Source organism: Pongo abelii, chromosome 16 (assembly GCF_028885655.2).
Source record: "Pongo abelii isolate AG06213 chromosome 16, NHGRI_mPonAbe1-v2.0_pri, whole genome shotgun sequence".
Lineage (NCBI taxonomy): Eukaryota > Metazoa > Chordata > Mammalia > Primates > Hominidae > Pongo > Pongo abelii.
This window is the reverse complement of record NC_072001.2, coordinates 32,765,592-32,791,759: the sequence shown is the minus strand read 5'-3', so window position 1 is coordinate 32,791,759 and position 26,168 is coordinate 32,765,592. Positions and strand designations below refer to the sequence as shown.

General features: G+C 45.1%; 1 protein-coding gene and 1 pseudogene across 5 annotated transcripts; both read right to left on the bottom strand.

Annotated features, from left to right (window-relative positions):
* Positions 1 to 2,523: 2,523 nt before the first annotated feature.
* LOC103889485 (E3 ubiquitin-protein ligase HERC2-like) lies at positions 2,524 to 19,224 on the bottom strand. Of its 5 annotated transcripts, none has more exons than XM_063716124.1 (8): positions 19,100 to 19,224; positions 15,640 to 15,798; positions 15,441 to 15,554; positions 14,531 to 14,782; positions 12,402 to 12,595; positions 7,969 to 8,169; positions 5,570 to 5,798; positions 3,810 to 5,482 (listed from the first exon to the last, which is right to left on the bottom strand). In XM_063716124.1, exons 3-8 carry the CDS (start codon positions 15,526 to 15,528, stop codon positions 5,460 to 5,462), a joined length of 987 nt encoding a protein of 328 aa, XP_063572194.1. In that variant the 5' UTR covers positions 15,529 to 15,554; positions 15,640 to 15,798; positions 19,100 to 19,224; the 3' UTR covers positions 3,810 to 5,459. The 5 variants fall into 5 exon arrangements, with proteins under 5 accessions (XP_063572195.1, XP_063572194.1, XP_054388455.1 ...); XM_054532480.2 differs by having other exon boundaries at positions 3,810 to 3,988; XM_063716125.1 differs by lacking the exons at positions 5,570 to 5,798; positions 7,969 to 8,169 and adding an exon at positions 2,524 to 2,761 and having other exon boundaries at positions 3,810 to 3,988.
* Positions 19,225 to 21,119: 1,895 nt separating this feature from the next.
* On the bottom strand, positions 21,120 to 25,588 carry LOC129050034 (E3 ubiquitin-protein ligase HERC2-like; annotated as a pseudogene).
* Between the last annotated feature and the right edge of the window lie 580 nt (positions 25,589 to 26,168).

Genomic DNA, 26,168 nt, shown 5'->3' with positions numbered 1-26,168 from the left:
CGTGGCTCCTCGCAGCATGTAACTAGAGTTGCTCTGAAATCCGTTTCACGGCTTATTTTTGGCAAGCGGCGATTTCTTCAACCCACGTTCTCCAAGGGAAACAAGGACATGAAATGTTTCCAAAAGTTTCTTACAATCTTTAGATAAACTACTGTTCAACAACTGCATCCTCCAAGTCAACACATCAAGAATTCTTCAATCACAAACACTTAAGGTGAGAAAACGGTGTCTATCCATGCAGGAGAGGGACACGTTATCCATGCTTATGAAGACAGCCTGGATATCGGCTACTGAAAAGCTGTGAATGCATCTTCCTTTTTCTACTTTCCAAAATTTTTGTGAGGTGATACTTATTTCTATGTTTGTTTCTATTCTTTTTATTTTGTATTTTTTAGTAGGTACATCCTTAGTATAAATCTACTGTAGAACCAATGTCCCATACAGGACTCCACGTGCCACAGGAACCAAAAAGTCACATGCAGCGAAGATGAAGACACAGCAGACAACCTGTGTGGACACCACAGAGCCACCTGCCCAGGACACCAGTGGAGCCACAGGTGCAATTCAAAATGTTCTTAGTCGTATTAATAAACATGGCCAGGTGCGGTGGCTCATGCCTGTAATCCCAACACTTTGGGAGGCTGAGGCGGGCAGATTACCTGAGGTTGGGAGTTCAAGACCATCCCGGCCAACATCGTGAAACCCCATCTCTACTAAAAATACACAAATTAGCCAGGTATGGTGGCATGCATCTGTAGTCCCAGCCACTCAGGAGGTTGAGGCAGAAGAATCATTTGAACCCAGGAGGCAGAGGCTGCAGTGAGCTGAGACTGTGCCACTGAACTCCAGTCTAGGCAACAGAGTGAGTCTCTAACTCAGGGGGAAAAAAAATTGTTCTTAGTCACATTAATAAAACACACACACACACACACACACACACATACACACACACACATAAAATTAATTGTAATAATGGCCAGGTGCAGTGGCTCATGCCTGTAATCCCAGCACTTTGGGAGGCCAAGGTGGGCAGATTACTTGAGATCAGGAGTTCGACACCAGCCTGGCCAAAGTGGTGAAACTCTTGTCTCTACAAACATACAAAAATCAGCCAGGCGTGGTGGTGTACATCCATAGTCCCAGCTGCTCAGGAGGCTGAAGCAGAAGAACTACTTGAACCCAAGAGGCGGAGGTTGCAGTGAGCCAAGACTGCACCACTGCACTCTGGCCTGGGCAACAGAGCAACACTCCATCTCAAAAATAAAAATAATTTTAATAATGTATCATACTTATCCCAACAGATTGAAAATATTACCATTTCAACATGAAATATAAGAAAAATGATTGAGATATTTTACATAGGTTATTTCATATTAAGTCCTCAAAAACCATCAGCATAGCTTACATATGCAGCACATTTCAATTTGCACAGTGAAATTTGCATTGAAAATATCTGATCTGCACTTAGACTCATAAAATATATAGTTGACAAAGTAGACTCACGTGGCCAAGTGACATTCTTAAATGCTTTCTAATAACTGAATCAAGTTTTTAAACCTGCATTTTAATTAATAAAAATTAGATAAAATATTCAGTGTCTCAGCTACGATGGACACACTTCAAGTGCTGATCAGCAAACGGTGTGAGTGCTGGCCAGACTAGCCAACGCAGGCTACACCGCTGCAGCTGAAACAGGCCAGTCTCTCTGCGCACGGGAACAGTCTGGGCAAGCAGGAGACGGGGAAACGGGCGCTGCCCTCGTGAGAACAAAGGACCCACAACAGGAACCCTGCACTCACCCCCTGCCAAAGACACCAACAGCCCACGACGCAGCCTCCTCACAAAAGGGAGAGGCATTCAAGAACTTAGAAAATCACCTCTTCCTGAAAAATGCTCACTTTAAAACTTTGCATGTAACTTTACATTTTAATTACAAGGTTTTTAACTTCCATTTTCTCATGTCTTCTTAACTCTTGAAAGTAAACACAGCTTTTATTCTTATTCCTATAGTTACTGTGTTGGAAGTTCACCTATGAGAACAAGCTGTTGCAACTGAAATTTTCTGAGAACAAATCTCAAGCTCTTTCCATTAACACAAACTATATTAAGTTTAGTTCTCTAATTTCCATTGCTTAAAGGCCAGAATGTGTGAAATATGCATTATCAGATTAGAAAAACAAAACAAACATTGGAAAAATATTTTGCAAAATAGCATTTGCTAAACTCTATGATAGAAACTAGCTCTAAAACTTCCTGTTTCAAAATTTCACTGTGTGTCCACTAAGTTAGTTTTTCTGGCTGTGGACAGCAGGCCCACCCCACGCCGCAGGCCCACCCCACGACACAGGCCCACCCCACGCCACAGGCCCACCGCATGCCGCAGACGCATCATGCCCCCCATGAACAGGCCAGCTGAGAGCTGCGGCCACTGCCCAGGGCTCCCTGCTCTGTGCTCAGCTGCCTGATCCAACCTGCCAGGGCTCTGCTTTCTCTATGTGTAGAAGCAAAAAACCAGGAGCACGATTTGACAAAAAGCAGATTTTTATTTAACAGAGGTACAAATGTGTTTCATTTTCTAATAAATCTCTTTCACAAATCACCTTGTTTTTTCGCTCTTCTTGAATGATTATTTTTAGACAACACTGTCTGACTGTTTTGGCTTCTGCCAAGGTTAGTTTCTGTTCACAGGCTGAGTCTGACTTCTTCCCACCTCCTCCAAGTCGGGCCTTCCAAAACAATGCTCACCATTCTTTCACATTGACTTTAGTTTTGAAAAGAAAAGTTATCTTACAAAGTAGTATGTATAACTCTATAATATATGAAGTAAGGCAATGATACAACCAGTTTTAAAAATAACCTTCTATGATGATTTTCATTTACATCCACCTGCTTATTAGCAAGAATCTTTTTACAGGTTTACTGCACACCCAATTTCTCTTCTGGAAAAACTTTTGAACATCACCATGCCCTCCAACTTCTCCTCTCACCTATATTTAAAAGGGTCTGCTCTTTACCCTAAAATCTATACTAGGTAATTTTCAGAATATTCCTTCAATCACCAAACAAAGTTTTGAGATCGTCGTGCTGGATTTCACCATCTTAATATGAAAACCAATAATCACCTATTAAAATTCAATACAGGCCAGGCACAGTGGCTAACGCCTGTAATCCCAACATTTGCAGAGGCCAAGGCAGATGGATCACCTGAGGTCAGGAGTTTGAGACCAGCCTGACCAATATGGTAAAACCCCATCTCTACTAAAAATACAAAAATCAGTCAGATGTGGTTGCAGACACCTCTAGTCCCAGCTACTCGGGAGGCTGAGGCAGGAGAATAGCTTGAACCCAGGAGGCGGAGGTTGCAGTGAGCCAAGATCGTTGACACTGCACTCCAGCCTGGACGATAGAGAGACTCCGTCACACACACACACACACACAAAAAAAAAAACGTAAGTAAGTAAATAAATAGGCCAGGCGTGGTGGCTAATGCCTGTAATCCCAACATTTTGGGAGGCCAAGGTGGGTGGATCACCTGAGATCGGGAGTTCAAGACCAGCCTGACCAACATGAAGAAACCCCGTCTCTACTAAAACTACAAAATTAGTGGGGCGTGGTGGCGCACGCCAGTAATCCCAGCTGCTCGAGAGGCCGAGGCAGGAGAATTACTTGAACCTGGGAGGCGGAGGTTGCGGTGAGTCAAGATCGCGCCACTGCACTCTGGCCTGGGCAACAAGAGCGAAACTCTGCCTCAAAAATACAAAAAAAAGTAAATAAATAAAACACAATACAATACAGCTAATACGATTTACCTAAGATGCTGTTGTATGAGCTGAACCAGAGGCAAACACTGTTTGCCAGAAGACTCACAGATCCCCATATTAATAAGGTCTTTATCCAATGGAGTCCTGCTTCTATGAAATGCTGAGGCATTTGCTTCCTGTTCATCAATTTCTTTTTCCTTCTGTGCTTCTTGTTTGGCTTCAATATCCTGTAATTCATAAACAGAAATTGTTTACAAGTGATCTCATTACCAGGTGTGAAGACACACAGGCTGGCTGAGCCCTGACCCCAGTGCCAAGCTATCCCAGCCTCTGTGGCTGCCGCACACACCTACCCACAGGCCTCCACCTGCCCTGTTGGAAACCCCAACTCAGTTGTGCAGTTTCAAACAGTGTCTTCTGTTTACAGATCCAAGGTCCAGGCTGCCTCTGCTGATGCTCTCCAGCCTCCTTCTGTGAAGTCCCTAAAATCCTTAACCCTGCTACTGGCTCTCACAAAACCCGATGTGATCTGCCCCACACATGCAGCATCCAGCTGCTCTGTAAGGACAAGAAGGAGCTAGAATTCTCACACACAGAAGTCGTGGTTCAAATGTAAATGGCAGAGCCACTTTTCGAAACTATGAACACACACTGACCCCAGAACCTAACAAATTCTACTCCAAGTGTTTACCCAAAGGGAGGACATATGTTCACTAAAGTACTTGTTCACAGCACAATCATAGCAGCTCTACACGGCCAAAACCAAGAAAGCCTGGACGTGGTGGCTCACGCTTGTAATCCCAACACTTTGGGAGGCCAAGGTGGGGGGATCACAAGCCCAGGAGTTGGAGACCAGCCTGTGCAACACAGTAACACCTCGTCTCTACAAAAAAAAATCAAAAAACTAGCCCGGCATGGTGACATGCCTGTGGTCCCCGCAACATAGGAGGCTGAGGTGGGAGGATCATGTGAGCCTAGGAGGACAAGGCTGCAGTGAGCCAAGATCAGGTCACTGTATACAGCCTGGGTGACAGAGCAAGACCCGGTCTCAAAAAAAGAAAAAGAAAACAAAAACCAAAAACAATTTAATGGCCTTCAATAGGAGAATGAACTAACAAAGAGTACTACACCCATAAAATGGAAAACTTCCCAATAATAAAAACGAAGTCACAATAGACACATCAGTGAGTGAATCTGAAAATCATTCTCCAAGGCAAAGCAGGAAAGAGTGCATACTATACAGTTATATTGCTGCGACACTCAGAGCAGGCGAAATGCATCTCATCTGAGGGCAGGGGAGTATCCTGGCTGCAAGTGCCAAGGGCACAGGGATCTTTCCGGGTGACGGGAATGGTCTACATGAGTAACAGGTTATCTGTTAACTCCACTGAAACAGGCAACATGCGGTATTTTATCACAATTAAATCATCTCAATAATTTTTAAAATTAGCACATAAAAGAATTTTAATTTAAGAAAATACTTGGATATAAAAGTTGAGTGTTTTACAGTTTTCAGTTATTCTTCACATGTGTGAGTGTGGTATTTCCGATCTCAGCGCACCACCAGGTCACGTGTGCCTCCAAGGCCATACCTGGATCTCTGCAGTAATGGCTGCGTGTAAGGCTGACTCCAACCCTCCAGCAGCCATCAAGCTGCCCACCAGAAGATCAATCATGAATCGACGACCTGGACTATGTTCACTTCATTGCCTGAAACTGAACTAGAAAGTGTGTGCCAATTTGAGTGAAACGCCATCCCCTCCCAGCGCCCTGACCCATGCCCTCTCCTGTTCCTTCCCCGAGCCCACCTGTGCAGGGCAGGAGAGCAGAGAGCGCCCGGGCCTGCTTCTCGGTGGTGGGCAGCAGCACGGACCAGCTGCTCTGCAGCATGGCCTGGGAGGCTGAATGCACGGTGCTCAGCACGCCTATGCTGCTGGCCGGGGTCACCACCATCTGCTTCAGGCTGTTCAGGAGGACGCTGCCCAGACCTAAACCAAGGAATTCCGGGTCAACCTGGTGACTAATGGCAGCATGCAACTGAAAGGAGAAAAACAATTTTCACTTAGAACCCCTAAAAATGAGTGAATTTCAAAGTCTTATTAAACACCGAATAAAACTCAATTTGAAGTATTATTTAAATAGACAAAATAACTTCTCAGCTTATGTATTTTTAAAAACTGGACTAAAAAAACTCTTACCCACAATAGTTGAAGTATTTTCTAGAGGAATTTTTGTAACCCCACTATGAACACATATATGGAAAAGCTCAAGATCAGCAGAAGAGCTAAACAACTAGCAACAGCAACCTCCACCCCACTCCAACCATCTGCACCAAACACAAATAATGGCTACAATGTAACCACAAAAGCTGCCACAGGCGGTGGCTCATGCCTGTAATCCCAGCACTTTGGGAGGCCAAGGTGGGAAGATTACTTGAGATCAGGAGTTCAAGACCAGCCTGGCCAACATGATGAAACCCCATCTCTATAAAAAAATCAGCCAGGTGTGATGGTACACACCTGTAGTCCCAGCTACTTGGGAGGCTGAGGCAGGAGAATCACTTGAACCTGGCAGGCCAAGACTGCACCACTGCATTCCAGCTAGGGTGACAAAGTGACACCCTGTCTCAAAAAAAAAAAAAAAGCTGCTAAAAATTAGATTGCGGAGCTGAGAGTACACAAGGAAACTCCTCAAGTGCAAAACCGAAATTCACATGGGCACACACAGCAGGAATCAAGAGGTTCCGGGCTCTGAAAGCAGAGCCAAGCCGCCAGGCTTCAGCACAACCTCCCACACGGGAATGCACACAACGACCCACTGAACCCGAGCTTCCTGCAGAAGGCTGGGAGCCACTCAGGATCACCTGCCTGCCAGCCAACCACAGCCAGGGGGCAACACACTGCCCGTCCCAGGCTCTGGGTAGCAAGAGGCCCCACGAGAAATGAGAGACCCGGCCCTGCCCTGGGAGTAGAAGTGAAATCAAAAGCACACCACTCATCTAGGTATAGATATCACAGGTCAGGAAATGACCACCGACACTCACCTAGAGTCTGTGAAACCTACAGAACCCTCAGGACCCCGGAGAGGCAAATGCAAAACCATACGCTGGGACACCTCGACAGCCTAAGACATACACGAGGCCACGCCCCACAGCACCGACCAGAACAGAAACATCACTGAAAACCAGGAGGGGCAGCAAACACCTGGGGTGCACCCACGCAAACGCCAGGATGCCACAGGTATGGAGATAAATGAGTGCTACAGAGGACTAGAGAAGCACACTTCAGACCTCTGCTCAGTTCATTACTGTAACTAAACACTACACTCAGTTCTGTACATTCTAGAAGCACGGCAAAAAGGGGAGGGGCTGGAAGAGGGACATGACGGGTTGTTACACAGAAACCACTGTAATAAAAGGGAAAAATTACTATGTCGAGAAAACTGTGGTTCTTGTCATTAAGTTAGAGGGTTTTATTACAAAGACAAAAGATGATGATCAAACACTTCAGCTTTAGTTTTGCCAGGGAGGAAGACTTTTTTTAGCTTTTATTTTGACCGTAACCATAACCTTCATGGTGAGGAAAGGAAGGTATTGCTTTGGGAGCCGAGCTTACTGAGTAGATCAAGCTTGTCCAACCCACGGCCCGAGGGCAGCTCGGGGCCCAGGACGGCTTTGAATGCGGCCCAAAGTAAAATTTCTTAAAACATCATGAGATATTTTTGGGATTTTTTTCTAAGCTCATCAGCTATCGTTAGTGTATTTTATGTGCAGCCCAAGACAATTCTTCTTCCAGTGTGGCCCAGGGAAACCAAAAGACCGGACCCTCTTGGTGCAGGGTTTTCACAGTACAGAGGAGAGACAGGCCAGCACTGGTGTCTCAGCTGAGCGCTGTCTCTCTCCATCACCTGTGATCTCACCCAGTCATTTCTCCACACGCAACAACAGTAAAACAGTAACAATGCCAACAAACTAATGATTCTAGCAAAAATAACACAATCCATACACACACTTCCTGCATGCCGAGGCTGACTTCCAGGACAAACATAAAATAAACAGATCAAGTTTTTTAAGCCTTGCGTCCATTATTAGTGCATTACAATCTTACTTTAAAATACTTCACCCAACAGGCCTTCAAAATACATAAACTTTCTTACAAATCGCTAAGACACTTATAAAAGGAGCAAGAGGAAGGGAAATCACAAATACCTGAAGTCGGGGAAGATTCAGCATTGCCACGGCCACGCACTCTTTCTCCTGGGGCGGGGGCCAGTCCGCGGAGCCGTCCATCCCCTCACTCACCTGCTGCAGCAGGAGATCCAGCTGCTTAAAAGTCACTGAGCAAATGTCCACCCCAAAAGGGACACGGAGGCCAATGGACCACTCAGAACACGATGACCAAGCACAGCTCTAAGAGGAAACGCAACAATCTAAAATGAATCTCTAAATGCAGCTGCTGGTCTGTTCCACAGGAGTCACCAGCGTGTGTGATGGAGCTGCCTTATGTTATTACCTATCATCCCTCTAACTGCCCAGTCAAAAAGCATTCATGGGTGTCTAGCTCACACACTATCAGCTTCCAATTTTCGCACCCATTTCCCTAGCCCCATCTCACTTGGCCATACCTAAAAAAGTAAAAACATTTTAAAAAATCTTTTCACTCTCAAAATGATTAATGCACATTAATGGATGGCAGTGAGGCTCTCCATCCACTTGAAGTGGTATAACAGCAACTCTAACTAGACAATGAACTGTTAGACACATATAACACACACACTACCTTTCATAGTGAGAGAACAAGTAATCGGCAAAAATCTAGGAGAACTGTAGAACACCATCAATAAACTGGATCTAATTTATAGAACACTTCACCCAACAACAGCAAAATACATACACTTTTTTTCTTTTGTGAGACAGAGTCTCACTCTGTTGCCCAGGCTAGAGTGCAGTGGTGCAATCTCAGCCCACTGCAAGCTCTGCCTCCCGGGTTCACGCCATTCTCCTACCTCAGCCTCCTGAGTAGCTGGGACTACAGGTGCTCGCCACCATGCCTGGCTAATTTTTTTTTGTATTTTTAGTAGAGACGGGGTTTCACCATGTTAGCCAGGATGGTCCTGATCTCCTGACCTCGTGATCCACCTGCCTCAGCCTCCCAAAGTGCTGGGATTACAGGCGTGAGCCACCGTGCCCGGCCATACATATACTTTACATATACTTTTATTTTTTTTTATTTTTTTTGAGATGGAGTCTAGCTCTGTCGCCCAGCCTGGAGTGCAGTCGCGCGATCTCAGTTCACTGCAAGCTCCGCCTCCTGGGCTCAAGCCATTCTCCTGCCTCAGCCTCCCAAGTAGCTGGGACTACAGGCGCCCGCCATCACGCCCAGCTAATTTTTTTTGTATTTTTAGTAGAGACGGAGTTTCACCGTGTTAGCCAGAATGGTCTCGATCTCCTGACCTCGTGATCTGCCCGCCTCGGCCTCCCAAAGTGCTGGACCATACATATACTTTTTAAGCACAAACAGACCACACATATACTTTTTATACGTATATGTATACATATATGTATATACAGACCATACATATACTTTTTAAGCACATACAGAATGTTCACTAAGACAGAACATATCCTCACACATAAATCTTAACAAATTTAAAAGAAATGAAATCATGTGCAGTTTGTTCTCCAATCACAATGGTATTAAACTAGAAATCATTAACAGAACAATCTGCAAACACTTCAAAAGAAAACAACATACTTAATAATCCATGGGTCAGGCCAGGCACAGTGGCTCATGCGTGTAATCCCAACACTGTGAGAGGCCAAGTTGGGGGGATCACCTGAGGCCAGGAGTTGAAGATCAGCCTGGCCAACATGGAGAAACCCCATCTCTACTGAAAATACAAAACAATTAGCCAGGCATGGTGGCGGGTGCCTGTAGTCCCACCTAATCAGGAGGCTGAGGCAGGAGAATCGCTTGAACCCAGGAGACAGAGGTTGCAGTGAGCCGAGATCATGCCATTGCACTCCAGCCTGGGCAACAACAGTGAAACTCCGTACTGAAGAAAAATAATAATAATGATAATACTAATCCATGGGTCAAAGAACAATTCTCAAAAGAAATTAGAAAATACTTTGAACATAAATGAAAACGCACCAAAATTTGTGGGTTTAATTAAAGCACTGCTTAGAGGAAAATTTATAGCATCAAATCGTTATATATTACAAAAAAGACAGGTCTAAATCAGCAATCTAAGTTTCCACCTTAAGAAACTAAAAAAGAGCAAAGTGAACACAAAACAAGCCAAAGGGACAAATGACAAGATAAAAGCAGAAAACCAATGAGATTGAAAGCAAAAAAACAAGGCAAAAATTAATGAAACTTAAAGATTGTTCTTTGAAAAGATCAACAAAATTGAAAAACTCTAGCAAAACTGACAAAGAAAAAAACAGAAAAGATACAGATTATCAGTATCAGGAATGAATGAAGGGACATCACTGCAGGGCCCACAGACTTCAGACGGTTAGCAAGAGAATGCTAAGGAAAACTGGACATATAAAAATCAGACAACTTAGATGAAATAAAGCAATGTCTGAGTGCCACAAACCAGGAAAATCCTCCTAGAAACAAACAGGTCACCTCAATAGTTCTATATCTGTTAAATAAATTGAATTTGCAAAATCTTTTTTTTTTTTTGGAGCCGGCGTCTCACTCTGTCACCCAGGCTGGAGTGCACTGGTGCAATCTCAGCTCTCTGCACTCTCTGCCTCCCAGGTTCAAGTGATTCTCCTGCCTTAGCCTCCTGAGTAGCTGGGATTACAGGCGCACGCCACGAAGCTCGACTAATTTTTTGTATTTTTAGTAGAAACGGGGTTTCACCACATTAGCCAGGCTGGTCTCAAACTCCTGACCTCTGGTGATCCACCTGCCTCGGCCTCCCAACGTGCTGGGATTATAGGCATGAGCCACTGCGCCCGGCGTAAAATCTTTTAGGAAGAAATCTCCAGGTTCAGATGGATTCAAAAACATTTAAAGAAGAAATAACACTAATTCTACACAATCCCTTATAGAAAATGGAAAAGGAGGGAACACATGCCAATACTTTGTATAAGGTCAGCTTTCCCCTGACAGAAAGTCAGACGAGATAGTATAATACAAAGAAAGAAAACTGCAAACCAACATCCCTGATGAGCATCAACAGAAAAATCCTCAAAAACGTGTTACCAAGTCAAATTTAGCAATACAGAAACAGAATAGGGCTGGGCGCGGTGGCTCACGCCTATAATCATAGGATTTGGGATGCCAAGGAGGGTGGATCACTTGAGGTCAGGAGTTGGAGACCAGGCTGGCCAACATGGTGAAACCCCATCTCTATTAAAAACAAACAAACAAACAAAATTAGCCAGGTGTGATGGTGCACACCTCTAATCCCAGCTACTCAGGAAGCTGAGGCAGGAGAATTGCTTGAACCCAGGATGCAGAGGTTGCAGAGAGCTGAGATTGCACCAATGCACTCCAGCCTGGGTGACAGAGTGAGATTCTGTCTCAAAAAAAATAGAGTAGTAAATTGTGGCCAAGTGATCCCTATCCCAGTAACACAAGGCTTGGTCAGTATTTAAAAATCAGGCTGGTATAGTGTCTCACACCTGTAATCCCAGCACTTTGGGAGGCCAAGGCAGGCAGATCACTTGAGCTCAGGATTTCAAGACCAGCCTGGGCAACATAGTGAAACCCCATCTCTAAAAAAGAAAAAAAAAAAGTTTAAGAAAAAGAAAGTAAAAATCATCAATGTAATACACCACACTAACACACTAAAGAAGGAAAACTGCATGACCATTTCATTTGGATTAAAAGCATTTAACAAATTTTAACACCCATTCAGGATTTTTCAAAAGCTTCTAAAAGGGGGAATTAAGGCCGGGCACGGTGGCTCACGCCTGTAATCTCAGCACTTTGGGAGGCCGAGGCAGGCAGATCACAAGGTCAGGAGATCGAGAGTATCCTGGCTAACACGGTGAAACCCTGTCTCTACTAAAAATACAGAAGTTAGCTGAGCACGGTGGTAGGCGCCTGTAGTCCCAGCTACTCGGGAGGCTGAGGCAGGAGAATGGCGTGAACCCAGGAGGCGGAGTTTACAGTGAGCCGAGATCACGCCAGCGCACGCCAGCCTGGGCATAGAGCGAGACTCCGTCTCAAAAAAAAAAATTGGGGGGGGAATTAAAGAAACTGCCTTAATCTGGTAATAAGGCACCTCCATAAATATGCGCAGCTAACATCACAGTTGATGGTGAAAGACTGAACTGCTTTCCCCTACAGTCAGGAGCAAGGCAGGACACCCACTGTCACCTCTGCTATTCAGCTTCACACTGCAAGTCCTGGCCAGGGCAATCAGGCCGGAAAAAATACATAAAAGGCAAACAGACTGGAAAGGAAGAAATGAAACTGCCCCTCTATACAGACAGCATTTAATTGTCCATGAAGAAAACCCAAGGAAACTACAATGAAGCTCATAATAAATGAGTTTAGCACAACTGCAGGACACAAGAACAACAAACAAAACTCAGTGGTATTTCCTATATACTGGTAATGAACAACTGGAAACCCAAATCCTCCAAAATACCCAATCAAGCTCTATATTCAGTACCTGGGCAGGCCCACAGGTAATTCCCACTATGTGTTTGGCGTCCAGTCCTGGCAATGCTGCAGGTTCTCGCTTGGTCACGCACAAGGTGTCAAAGTGCTGGCACTGGTCGTTGCTCCTCCAGCTGTGGACCTCGCTGTCCTCAGTCAGAGCCAGGCAGTGGGTGGAGCCTGCAGCCACATCAATCACCTTCTTCCCTACAAGGAAAGAGGGATGCAGATGCAGCTTCAAGCCTATGACTTCTGCTGCAACAAAGATATTTCCACTAGGCCATTCAGGTCAGAAAGCTTTTAATATTAACTTCTTGAGGATAATCTGTTGCTTTAATATTAAGCACAATTCATTTGCTTTGGGTGTGTTATTAAAACTCCTATATTTTGTCAGCTACAATTTGTTAGGATCCACAGCCTACAAAGATCATAATGCTATGATACGAAAAGGATCTGTTCTTTTTCTCCTCATTCAGATTTTCATTCAGAAAGAAACAAGGTGCTTTTAATTAACTATTAGATCATATTCTCCCATCGCAGATATAACAATGCACAGCACACTCTTCACTGAGGAAGGCTTCCTAAGAAGAAATCTATTGTTCTCTCAGAGTTAGGTGATAATCACTATTTAAAACATTGTTTCTATTTAAACACTCAGCAAAATATTCTATTTTTCTTTCCTGGTAAATCTAACATGACCAACACAAAGGGTGTTTCACAGAAATGTCCACATATAAAATAATTCAGCTGAAAAATCACACTGCAGTGAGGGGAACAATTCTATCCTAGGAGCTTACCATAAGTTAACATCAGCAACAACAAAAGGTGTTTTCAACAGTAATTTGAATACTCTCAAAGTAAACGATTTCTGTATCTAATAACTGTTGTAGCTTTCCTATACTAATGGAGGGGAATATAAACAAGGAGGCAAGTGAAATTCAAATACCATTCAATGACACAGAGTAAACTTCTTACTCTGCAACTTATCTCAGAAGCTTAGAAAATAATAAATACCGTATGGGCACACAAAACTCTTAGACATCAAGATATTAACATGCTTTAAAATAAAACTAATGGAGAAAGGAGCTGCCAAGTCTTACTTAAAAGTCCCACTTCCAAACCCACTTGGTAAAGAAGCAAACACACAAAGAATGTATATAGTAACCAGGACCCAACGAACTACAGCCCCCCCACAGAACGCAGCCCAAGGCCTGCTTCTGTGAAGACACTGGTGTTGGAACACAGCCAGGTCCACCTGCTTCAAATACAATCTGGCCCTTTAAGAAAAAGGCTGCCCACCCTGAGTGAACCCTAAAGAGTCTATCTGATGTACCTCTCACTGCCTTTTCCCTTCTTCTCTACTTTCTTGTCAACTTGCCTGCCCTTCGCCAGTTCTCGACTAGGATGAAGACTATCTCCCAACCACTAGGCCAAGTGGTACAGAAAAGTCCAGTTTTACCTTAGAAAAATCCCTCCATCATCAAAGTTTTGATGGCCCCCACCCCAACTTCCTGCAGCATTACATCCCTAGTAAGAACACCATAGAAGAATCTCAGGGTCTTCTTGCGGAGGCTCCCATCCTCTCTGCCCGCGCCGGCAGCCCACACTGAAGGCGCCGGCACTCTTATCTACATAGCTTGGCTTCCATCTGTTCCCTCCAACTACAATGCATGCTGGACACTTTTGCAACTGAGCAAGCAGGAATCACCCACCAAGGATGAGTTCACATGAGAGCGTCCCAGGTGGACCCAATCCCACCTCCCAATGTGGCCCCACAGCACCACGCACACTCACGGTCTCAGTGTGCCTGCAGTACAAGTACAGACGACCTCACCCCACAGAGGGAACCCTTACTGAGTCCAGCCTGCTGAGTGACGAATGCGTGCCTGCCACAGAAAGTGGCAATGTTTGTAAAACTCAATGGGTTTAAATTAAATTTGATAAGAATAATTCAAAGTCATTTTTTAATAGAGACACACCCACTTTCCTCTTAGTATCAATACCTACACCAAGCTAGCAGTAAAAGTTTCTAATGACAGTCCATTCATGGAATGTCAGGTTAAGAACATAAAACCTGCAAACTTTAAAACATTACTAAAGAAACTGTCCTGAAGGGTTTTAAAAGTTTACATTTGCACTCACCTTGCAAGCCTTCTAAGAGTTTTGGATAACGAACATGTTCCTCTGTTCTGTGTCCGAGTCTCTGGTTGTCACCTTTTCTCCATGAATAAACTTGGCCACTTTTCATCAAAGCAATGGAAAACTGACTTCCACAGCGGACTTTGACCACATCCAAGTCTTGAAGCTTTTCAATCAGCTTTGGAGTTTTGCAGCCATCACTACCACCTCTGCCCAATTTCTCATAGTCACCATCTCCCCAAGACCACACTTGCCCTAAAAAATACAAATGCATTTAAATAACAACAACTCTGCATTTTAATGAAAAATTTTAAATGACTGAAAATAATATAATGAAAAATGCACACTAATCTAGACCACCCATGTGCATAGTTAACACTACAAGGGTGGCTACTGAGTAAATGAAATCTAGGTGACACTTGAGGTTGATATAGAAGCAATAAAGACAGGGAAAGCTGAGCTTTCTTTTTGTTTTCATTCCATGAAAAACAAAGTCCTGACTCTTACTAGCCTGGGCTCAGCGTTCACTGCTTCACAGAACCAAAAGCCCACTGCCTCCATAACACACAGTAACTGGGGCCCGGCACACAGCAGACACTTGCGGACCACCCTCCCATTTGCCTGCCTGCTTCTGTTGCCACCGTGCGGACTGCTGGTCAACCGTACCACTGTATGTGTTCCCAACTGCATGTATCAGCATAATTATATAAGGTGATAAAATGCTCAAACAGAGATGGTGGCGCTGCGAACCAGCTGACAGGCCCCAGGCAAACAAGCCCAGTAACCACCGGGGCCTCTTCACCAATGCCACTGAGCCCCACACCCACTGGACAACAGGGTGGGTGGCTTCCTCCAGGGAAGCTGCCATGCATGTCCTCGAGGGCCTGTCGAGGGTGGCGAGAGCTCTACGTACCGTTCTCAGTGACAGCCAGGGTTTGAGCGTCCCCACTCCCACATGCCACATCGATGACCTTCAGTCCTTTAAGCCCAGCTACCAGCATCGGAATGGCCTCGTCCTCACTGGAGCCTTCAAACAGATAGGACGGCCGTGACTAAGTCCTGTAAGAGGCCACCTCCTGCTGTATGCTCCCACTCACGCAGACCAGACGTACCGTGGCCCAGCTGGCCATAGTTCCCGCGGCCCCAGGTGTACAGCTCCCCCCTCAGCAGTGATGGCCGCACTGCAAGTGCTCCCGCAAGCGATGTGCACCACGTGCTTCCCGGCCTGCTTTCCAGAGAAGGCGGAGATCACCTTAGGCTCCTCCAGAGGCCTTGGGGAGGAAGGGAACAAACATGAATGCCCTTCTTCTTGGTGTTATTTCTTATTGGTGTTATTTCTTATTAGTGTTAGCAAAGGAAATTCACTATCCAAATTTAGACCATCACAGCTTCAGGCCAGTTTCACCTTCCAGGTACCTAATAAAATAAGAAAGACAGAATTCAAACACCTCACACCCCATGACTTTTTGTTCAGTTGGAACCCGATGCCAAGCATGGTATCCAGTAGAAATATAAAAACAGTGTTTGTTAAAGACTTGTACAATAGGCTGGGCATGGTGGCTCACGCCTGCAATCCCAGCACTTTGGGAGGCCGAGGTGGGCAGATCACCTGAGGTCAGGAGTTTGAGACCAGCCTGGCTAACATGGTGAAACCCCATCTCTACTAAAAATACAAAATTAGCTGGGCATGGTGGCGGGCTCCTGTAATCCCAGCTACTTGGAAGGCTGAGACAGGAGAATCGCTTGAACCGGGGAGGTGGAGGTTGCAGTGAGCTGAGATCACGCCATTGCACTCCAACTTGGGCAACAAGAGCAAAACTCCATCTCAAAAAAAAAAAAAAAAAAGACTTGTACAATGAAGTCCATTGCAGCTTTATTCACAATGGCGCAAAACCACGATCCATCTGCAACAGAAGGAATGACTTACCCACACACCCAACAACATGGCTGCATCTCAAGACAGCATGCTAAGTGAAAGACGCCAGAAACAAAACACCATACGCTGTATGGCTTTGTTTATATTAAATTATGGAAAAGACAAAATGATAACAACAGAGGGCAGATCAGAGGTTGTCAGGAACTGGAGGTAGGAAGGGGCATCGACTCGAATCCCCGGAAGTGACGGGAGCGCCCCATGTCTTGAGGATGGTGACCCAACTGTGTGCACTTGTCAAAACCACCCAACTCTACATCTGAAACTCAGTCATCTGGCTGTATGGAAGCCTCATAAAGCTGACTAACATTTGTATGTATTTGTTAAATGAATGTGGATGGAATGAAGCCAGCACTCTGCAATCTATACTTTACAAATGAAAAGTATGAGGCAGTGGGGATTAGGGTAGAGAAGTCTTACTAGTTGAAGAAATTGGAAAGTTAGCAAAATATCCTATTCTTAGGATCCAGAATATGTTCCTATGATGGATGACATTTTCTTGAGAATCTACAGAAGCCAGGCCTCTCCAACGACATGGTTTACTCACTTTGAGACCTACTAGTTTGCAAAATACACACACACACACACACAGTGGCACAGGCGCTCACAGGGACAGCCCAATGACTCTACTTAGTACAAACTCTCCCTTATTCAGCTTAAGTTTCAACTTCCCCAAAAGGTTATCTCCAGCTTCTGCCATCCGCGCTCATCTCTCTTCCTGCCTCGAAGTCCTAGAATAAGGCCTAAGTTACTCATCCCAGCACTTACTCTCCACTGAGAATTGTTTTACTATGAAATATTTTATACAAAGTCAGTTACAAATACCATAAAGGAAGTAAGCAGATATACCACCCTGTCCTGCACCTCGACGCCTTTCAACTCCCATGTACCCCATGTCAATCCCAGCCTTTAGGATCCAGTGTGAGAGTAACAGCTATAAATTCCATGGAGATCAATCTTTTGTTTTTCACTCATTTTACATTTGCCTGAATCCCTTTCAACACTGTCAGGGTTGGGCTGTTCTGAGCTTGGCATACATGTACCACACGATGCACATCACTCTGCTTTTCTCCCAGTTTGGGATCTTCCCAGCAGATGCTGTCAGCAATGATGACCTCAACTCCATCCTGTGGTGGGCATGGGCCATGCCCCCCAGGCTCCTCTCAAGGGACACAAGTGCAGTCATGACTTCGCTCATTTCAAGCTCTGCACTGCCCGCTCCCTGCTCAGGGCTCTGGCCCACATGAAATGGGCTTGCTGGGTTGGTATGCACACACATCCTTCATTTAAACCTAATGCCAAAGTTCCACGCACAACAGCAAAGTACAAGAGGGTTCCCATCACTCCATGGGGCTGTCAGACCTCCCAATTCTTACAACCTGGCATTTATAACAACTTTGTTTTATCTCTGTTCTTTCACAATAAAAGGTTCCACCGAATAGGATAATATTAGGAAGAAACTGCTGACTTTTGTTCCTGTAAAAATAATATTATGGTTCAAGGAAAGGGTGACACCTTATCTACGGGAGACAGGGTGAACTGTTTGTGAATGAAAGAACAGTGGTGTGGGATTTGTTTTGGCAAACTCCAGAGTGGGGATGCAGTTTGAGTAGATAAAAGGCTGGCCAAGGCTACACGGTGTGGAGAAGAGCCGAAAGGCCAATTCCTGTTGCCCTCCACGCACGGGCAGAGCTCCTAAGCCATCACCAAGGAGGGGCATATCATAGTGTCCTGCTCCACCCCAGCGCTACATGTCAGGGCAGCTGGAAAACACCTGGACACACTTCTGTGCTCCATCCTGTTTAGGATATAGCAACATAAAAGAAGAATGTGTCCCCTACAGAAATGAGCAATATATACACAGTGTCCCCGTGGCCCAGCCGTCCGCCATCCCCACAGCCCCAGGAGTACACCTCTCCAGTGGCAGCCAAGGCTAGGTAATGGTGACCATCAGAATGGGCAGTAATTTTTACAATGTTTCTGGAGGCAAGGCTTTGGACCAGCTGTGGGACCTAAAAAAGGAAAAATACGAAGAAAAGTAGTCATCAGTCCAAGGAAAATGAAACCAGCGCAGCTCTCCTTTATCATGTATCCCTGAGCAAAGCCTGCTCTAACTGGAAGTGGGGCGTAAGTCCCTGGGGGCACGGGCCGGCTCTCCAGCCCTTCCCACCCAGCACCAACAGAACAGCGGGCAGCCTCCAAGTGCTCTGTGCCAAGACCAGAGCCGATGCAGGGGCAGGGCAGGCTAGCCCCGTGCCACAGAGACACACAGCCGACAGGGAGGAACACCTCGCTTTAATGAAAACATGCCACGTCCCAATTTGCCGCTATCCCCATGAGGCCCAACTCCCTCATCTGTCACCTGTCTGGCCCCAAAGTCAAATGAGTTTACACATGGAAATGAGTTTACAAATGGGAACCTCATGATTAGCAATGAGTTTCACTGTAAGGACTTCCTAATCTTCACAACCTAAATCTTGACAATATTACAACTGAGATCATTAAACATAATATACAATAAAAAGAAGCTCATCAATCTTCAGAAATCAAATGGCTTAAAGAAACACCAGAGCTTGTGCATCTATAGTACAGACCCTGCCCCCCAAGGGAACACTGCAGGCGGTGCCCAGAACACTCACCAGTGTGTCACTGTTGTAGGCCTGTGTGTACACGCGGCCATTGCGTGACAGAATCAGGAAGTGCTTCTCTGCACAGGCAATCTGTGTGACTCCCAGGTTGGCCAGGCCTTTGCACTGGATTGGACCAATCACATTGGCATAGTATTTCCATCCTATTAACCCCCAACCTTTGACCTCTTGCAATGATCCCTGTAAGATAAGAATATGCTGATTCAAAACATCAAAATAGCTCGTACCATGCTGTATTACCTCATTTAACAGGTATGATGAAGCAACTGAACAGGCTATTTTTCCGTTTCTATTGCATTTCATTTTAACAGAGCCCATTAAAAAGTAGTATAAATGGCCCTTAAATACTAATGTATTTTAAAATGCTCAAACTATATCAGGGTCACCATTTTGTGCTTTAACAGGCAAAATCCCAAAAGGCTACACACAAGGCTGGGAGACCAGCAGCCCTATCGGTGGTGAGAGAAATCAACTTGTACAGGAGCAATCTGGTGACAATCAGCCCACACTAGGTGCATCCCCACCCGTGCATGTGCACAGGCACACACGTGTGCACACGTGGAGGACACATGTTCCAGGTCAGGCCCTGCAGTACTATTTGTGTTTTTTGTTGTTTTTGTTTGAGATGGAGTTTCACTCTTGTTGCCCAGCCTGGAGTGCAATAGCACGATCTTGGCTCACTGCAACCTCTGCCTCCCAGGTTCAAGCAATTCTCCTGCCTCAGCCTCCCGAGTAGCTGGGATTACCGGCATGTGCCACCATGCCCGGCTCATTTTTCTATTTTTTAGTAGAGACGGGGTTTCTCCAAGTTGGCCAGGCTGGTCTCAATCTCCCAAACTCAGGTGATCCGCCCACCTCGGCCTCCCAAAGTGCTGAGATTACAGGCGTGAGCCACCACACCCGACCCTCAGCACTATTTGTATAGCAACATTTTGGCAATAAGCCCAAGTGTCCACCAATAAGAGACTCACTACAGAAATATACATAAAAGACACATCCGCACACTGAAGACTAAGCTGCTTTATAAAAACAAAGAGCGACACTCTGATAAAGTACTCCAGTATATATGGTTAGCAAAAAAAAAACAAGCAACACAAGTAATGCAACACGCTACCACTAGCGTACTCATTCCAGAGAACAAGGAGGTTACGGGAACGCGGAGGTTACGGGAACGCGGAGGTTACGGGAACGAGGAGGTTACGGGAACGAGGAGGTTACGGGAACGAGGAGGTCACGGGAACGAGGAGGTTACGGGAACAAGGATGTTACAGAGGAGACTGAAAAGTCAGAGGCAGCAGGTGGAAAATGGGTGGAAGGGTGAGCGGGGAAGCGACAGTGTGTCTCTGCCTAGGTTTGATTTTTGAACCATGTGACTGTATTCCTTTTTTTTTAAAATGACTGTAAAACAAAATAAATACTCTTCATATTAGAAACAAAATCTTAGAAAAATCTGGATTCAAAACTAGGATTAGTTATATCCCGGCAAAGTTCACTACCATTCCCAAAGGCAGTTTTCTCATTGACATAATGAGATACAACAGCGTGCATGAGGTCCTCAGTGGGCCTGCACCCTACAGGTGCTCCACACACGCAAATCACTACTATTACCATTACTATTACATAACAGATATAATATATAATTATACTCTCACTACTATAACCAGCATTACATACTAAGACAGCCCGTGTTCAGAGTATAAAGAAGGCTGTGGAACCCCCTGCAGAAGGTGGGAGGGCCTGGGGCTGTGGATAAAGGGGAGCTCTCTGGGGCTGTGCCACCTGAACCTGGAACCTGGGCCCCCAGGTTGGGTCCCCAGGCCTGTGTGCCTCAGCTTGCTCATCACTCACTCTCAACCCAGATAACAATTTCAACGGCAAACACGTTTAAAAACCACAGGCCAGCTCCCCTCAACAATACCAGAAAATACAAGTCTCCACATGGGCCCAGGATGAGAACCTAGAAGTGGTACTAGCTACAAAACACATGGAGAACACGGTTCTTGCACACACCTTATGAGACGTCGGAGAGCTACACAGTGGAGGCATCTACAGGGCGTAGCCAGACGGTCTAAATGGGCCATGACAACAACCACCATTTGTCGCAGATCAATGGCAAGCTCGTTGTCTTGTGGAAGGTACCTCAGGAAACTCTCAATGGGGCTCAGAGGGCCAGACAAAAGCTAGAAAGGAAAAGTAAACAAACATTCAGAAATGGTGGGAAAAATTAAAGTAACACAATTAGCCTTTAATTACTCTTTGTATTTTGGTATTGACTCATTTGACCCATCAAATGACAATTATACTATACAGCTATATATTTATGCAGCATATAAACTCACTGTACAAATGTCTAAATTTGTGGTACACATGTACACAACATTGACTGTGCATGTATACATTTATGATACCACAGGTAAGTTGAATCCACAGATTACTAACACAACCAAACCACCCTACAGGCCTAGGACCCCTGGAGAAAGGCAGAACCACCTCTGTGGGAACCCAGCACAGCATCTCAAGCTGGCCTTGAAATCTAAAACCAAAAACTTTATTTCAATCTAAACGTTGCCCACTCTGGAGAACACCTACTTTCATTTGCAAATTAAATCATAGTTCTAATTCTTCTAAAGGCAGAAGAGCCCTATTATCATTAAAGACTGCAAATAATAGAAAAACCAAAGCATGATATTGGAATGCCTAAGACTTTCCCAAAAAGACCGGCAAAATCCAACTTGTACTTGACCTGTAAAGACCAGCAGTCCTGGAGGTTTACGCCCAGGGCCCCACACGCCTGCTCCTCCCCCAGCTCGGTGTCCACACCTGTTAAGCGGGGAGCTGGTACTAAACAGAGCGACAGCTCAGGTGACATGCCCTGCACAGAGCCCAGTACATAGGAAGGGCCAACAAAGCAGGCCACTATTTTCATTGTTCTTTTCTGGTATTGATTTAAAAGTGCATGTTTCAAGCTTGGTTCTCTGCTGACAAGGAAGTCAGTGTTCACTGATCCGAGTCTTCTCCACAAACAAGTGGCCTCTCACACCTGTCTCATCTGACTCGATGCTGTTACCACCAAACACACACACGCCAGAGAAAAATACTGCCGTGGACACGCACGCTGGTCTTGCTTAAAAAATAACTAGACTCGAGTGCCACCTACACACAAAGTTCCATCATGACACTCACTTGCATGTCGCCCTCGGAGTGGGGTGTATCCTTCCTGCAAATGATGCTCTGGAACCTTTGCAGCAAGGGCAAAAGTGGGGCGCTGGTGCCCTGGGCGGTGGAACGCTCATTTTCCATCTCCTGTGCCCCGCTGTCCCACAGCTGAAGCAACAACAGGATGGCAGACAACATTGGGAGGCTAAAGGAGAAAAGATATTTATTCCTAGTAAAAAGAGATTAACTTTTTTTTCATGGTTGATCAAAAATAAAAGCAAACAGCTAGATAGAAGTGAAGAAATACTTGGGATATGAAAGGAAACGAAAGTAAAGCCGTGGTAATTAAATCACTGAATTGACACCAAGATTTTAGCACAAGTCATCGCCTTCTGCTGATAGGAAAGACCAGTTAAGAAGCTCAAAGAGCATGTTTACATGAAAGATCTAGGATCTTAAATTCATGGAATAAAAATAATTAAATGAGGAAAACTGAAAGAAAAACAAAACAACAACAACAAAAAAACAATTCCCAGTCTAGAAAACTAAGCATAAAAAAGGAAGTGAAGAAAAGGAAAAGAGCGAGCGAGCTCTGGGACATGGTTCTCTGTACAGAGCACCACATCTGCTGCAGTCACAAACGATTCAGTGAAACACACACAATGCAACAGGTATTTGGATACAGAGCCGCTTCCCCAAAGCGTTCCCAGTCTGCAGCAGCCCTCACCTCAGCGTGCCTCTCTGCACAGCCAGCTCCAGCAGGATGGCCAGGGCCAAGTGCTGGTCCTGCAGGCGGATGCTTCTGGCCCTTTGGTGCCTGGCGTTCCGTGAACATCCCTGAAATGAAAACAGTGGATGCAGGAACAAAGCGACCTCCAGAAAGACAGCATGCTTACAATCACACTAACACGTTTACTACACGCTCCCTCCCAAGGAAGGATGTATTTTTAATATTTAGAATCAAGTTTCTGAGACTTGCTACTCAAATTTATTCACAGATTTTAAAAACAATCAGCTTACAGAAATATATTTTATTTAAATTACTCATTCAGATACTATATTATAGTAGATGACATACTCCAAATTTGTGAAGCATAAAATAATTTATCTCATTATCAAAAACATAAGTAGAAGAATATCTAGCTATCTTTTCCAGTTTCAATGACTTGTAAGACTATAACAGTATCAACATTCTCCTACGGAATTAGAGAACCAATCTCCAAAACCACCTGATAATCTGAAGGTAAAATGTCTACACTAATCTTTATCTCTGATCAATGAAATATTTTTAACTTTTCTATGTTACTCAATAATAAATTTTTTAAAATTCTATCCCAAGACTGCAGAGAAGGGATCTTATGGCAACAATATTACAGCTGAATTTGTGAAATCAACTCCAAGCCTATGTTCAGGGCCTCCAGCGGTAAAAATCTGTGGTGATGCCTTCACCAGCAGGCTCAGGAAGTGGACTCAGAGCCGGGGACGCAAACGCCAAAGGCCTCCTGCCGGATGGAAGAAGGCACAGTGCTGACCTCTGCAAGGAGAGTGAGGAGTGGCCTCACTTTTCCTCTGCATCTGTCCTTCCTGTTGAATTTTATATTTTCTTTAAATTTAAAAACCTTAACAAAAATGCGTAGCATCTAAAACCAGAGTTCATGTTTTTCTTACACACAAATGATTCCTATTCAAAATTTTTTACGCTAAAAAGACCAGCTACAGGACTAAACTATTTGATCTTGAGTAGTTGTTTACTCCCACGTTATCTATAAGACTTCAAACCAAGCGCCACTCTGCACTCAGGACAGCAGCTCCTAATCACAGACAGACACACAATGTAAGTGCTCAACCCTCCACGAATGACTGATGGCCAAATCTCTAAGCATCCTCCCTCATCCATCTCATTTAGTATCACAGCTTCCTGGGTCTAGTCAGAGTATCATATATCAAATCTCCTGAAAAGCTGAGAACTCAGACCCGGAATCACAGCGCCGAGAGCCTGCTGAAAACAGAGGTGAGAAACCAACCTACTACGCTTCTTAGCTCTAAAGAGAGGGTGGTAAGAACCAGCCTCAAGCAGGCCAGCTGTCTGCATGCAGAAGGCAAGAAAGGAAAGAACTCACCCTGTTACGACAGACCTGAGGAACCTGGTCACTCTCTCCACCACCTCCAGCCACACAGAGGACATGGTGCTCTTGTCAAAGAGCAAGGCCTCGGGAAGTGCTCATCGGGCGTCCAGGGACTCCTGCAACAGCTCACTGCAGAGGTCCGCATCCTCGCCTGGGCGCACACTTGTCAGAGGAGCCTGCCCACTCCCCTCACTCTCCTGCTGGGCTTCCCACCCCTCAGTGAGAGATGATGCCACTGTCACCTTTCCAATCCCTCACTCAACAGGCCAAATTCTAGCACAGCTGTTTCAGTCAACTCTGTATTTCACGGCTGTCACATCAGCAATACACTAACTTCTTGTTCTTCTAGAATTAAGTCTGTACTTCTAGAATTAAGTCTGTAGTAGTGGTTGACGTGGGGGTGGGGGTGCATGCACTCTGTTTTTTTTTTTTTTTTTTTTAAAGCACAGATGTGAAAAGCCAAACAGCCTCTGCAGCCTCTCATCTCACAAGCAAGGAAACTGAGGCATAGAGAGCACATGGGATCAGCTGAAGGGCACATGGTGGCTGAACCGAGCTCGAAACCCAGTCTGTTGATGTCTTAGGGAAGCAGAACAATGTGCCACACCAGGGACCGTACTTGATCGCCAAGCCCTACGCGGGAAGGCGAAGGCAAAAGACAGCGCCGCTCGGGATCCCACTCTGGCGAGCCCCTCCACACCTTTGCTCACAGGCCGGGAACTGCAGACGACACACACAGAACATACAACCAGTCAGCAGCAGAGGGTGCAGATACTACATAAAATCAATACTGTGAAAGGGTGTGTACCAAAATCTGACCAATGGTTTTCTTCAAGTGACAGGATCACAAGTGGATTTTTAGTTTCGTTGTTTAACAACTTTGATCAAATGTCTTTTGTAAAGGAAAAGTTTTCTCTTTAAGAATCAAAGAAACATATAAGGAATTTTAAATGTCTTGGGAAAATGCTCATGAAATGACCTCCCAAAGTGAGATTCTAGTGGGAGGAAGCAGACGATAAACAGATAAATACATAAACGGAGGGAGAATAAACCCCACATGGGAGACCAGGCCAGAGAGGAGCTGGAAGAAGAGCAGCAGAGCCGCACAGGGTAGCCTGGCTCGCCCCAGCTCCGGCGTCCTCCACTCAGGGTCTGCTCCTGGCCGCGGGTGAAGCCCTGCGTGCTTCACCCACCCCATGGGGAGTCGCCCTCTTCTGAGGGTGGTGCTCATCACCCTCCTGTGTGTTTTTAAGCTCTTCACTACTTGTGTATGTTAACTTCACAAGTCACAGTTTCCTTCCGCATGTAGTAAAAGGTTATGCAAATGGTACACCACAAAAGCCATCCTGTACAAGAGAGAAAAGGCTAGAATACAAAAATGCATAATCTCAATTCAATCATGCATAGAAAGTAATTTTATTTTATACTTTATACTATATCATATTTCTAATATATGTATATTACAGTATTGCTACTATAGACTATATTCTCCAAATTTACTAAAATTTGCTTTCATGATCAGGGGATATGCTATAAAAACAGGTGATATGGAGTTCAAGACCAGCCTGGCCAACAGGACGAAACCCTGTCTCCACTAAAAATACAAAATGAGCCGGGCATGGTGGCACATGCCTGTAATCCCAGCTACTCGGAGGCTGAGGCAGGCAAATCGCTTGAACCTGGGAGGCGGAGGCTGCAGTGAGCCAAGATCGCACCACTGCACTCCAGCCTTGGGAGGCAGAGCAAGACTCCATCTCAAAAAAAAAAAAAAAACAAAA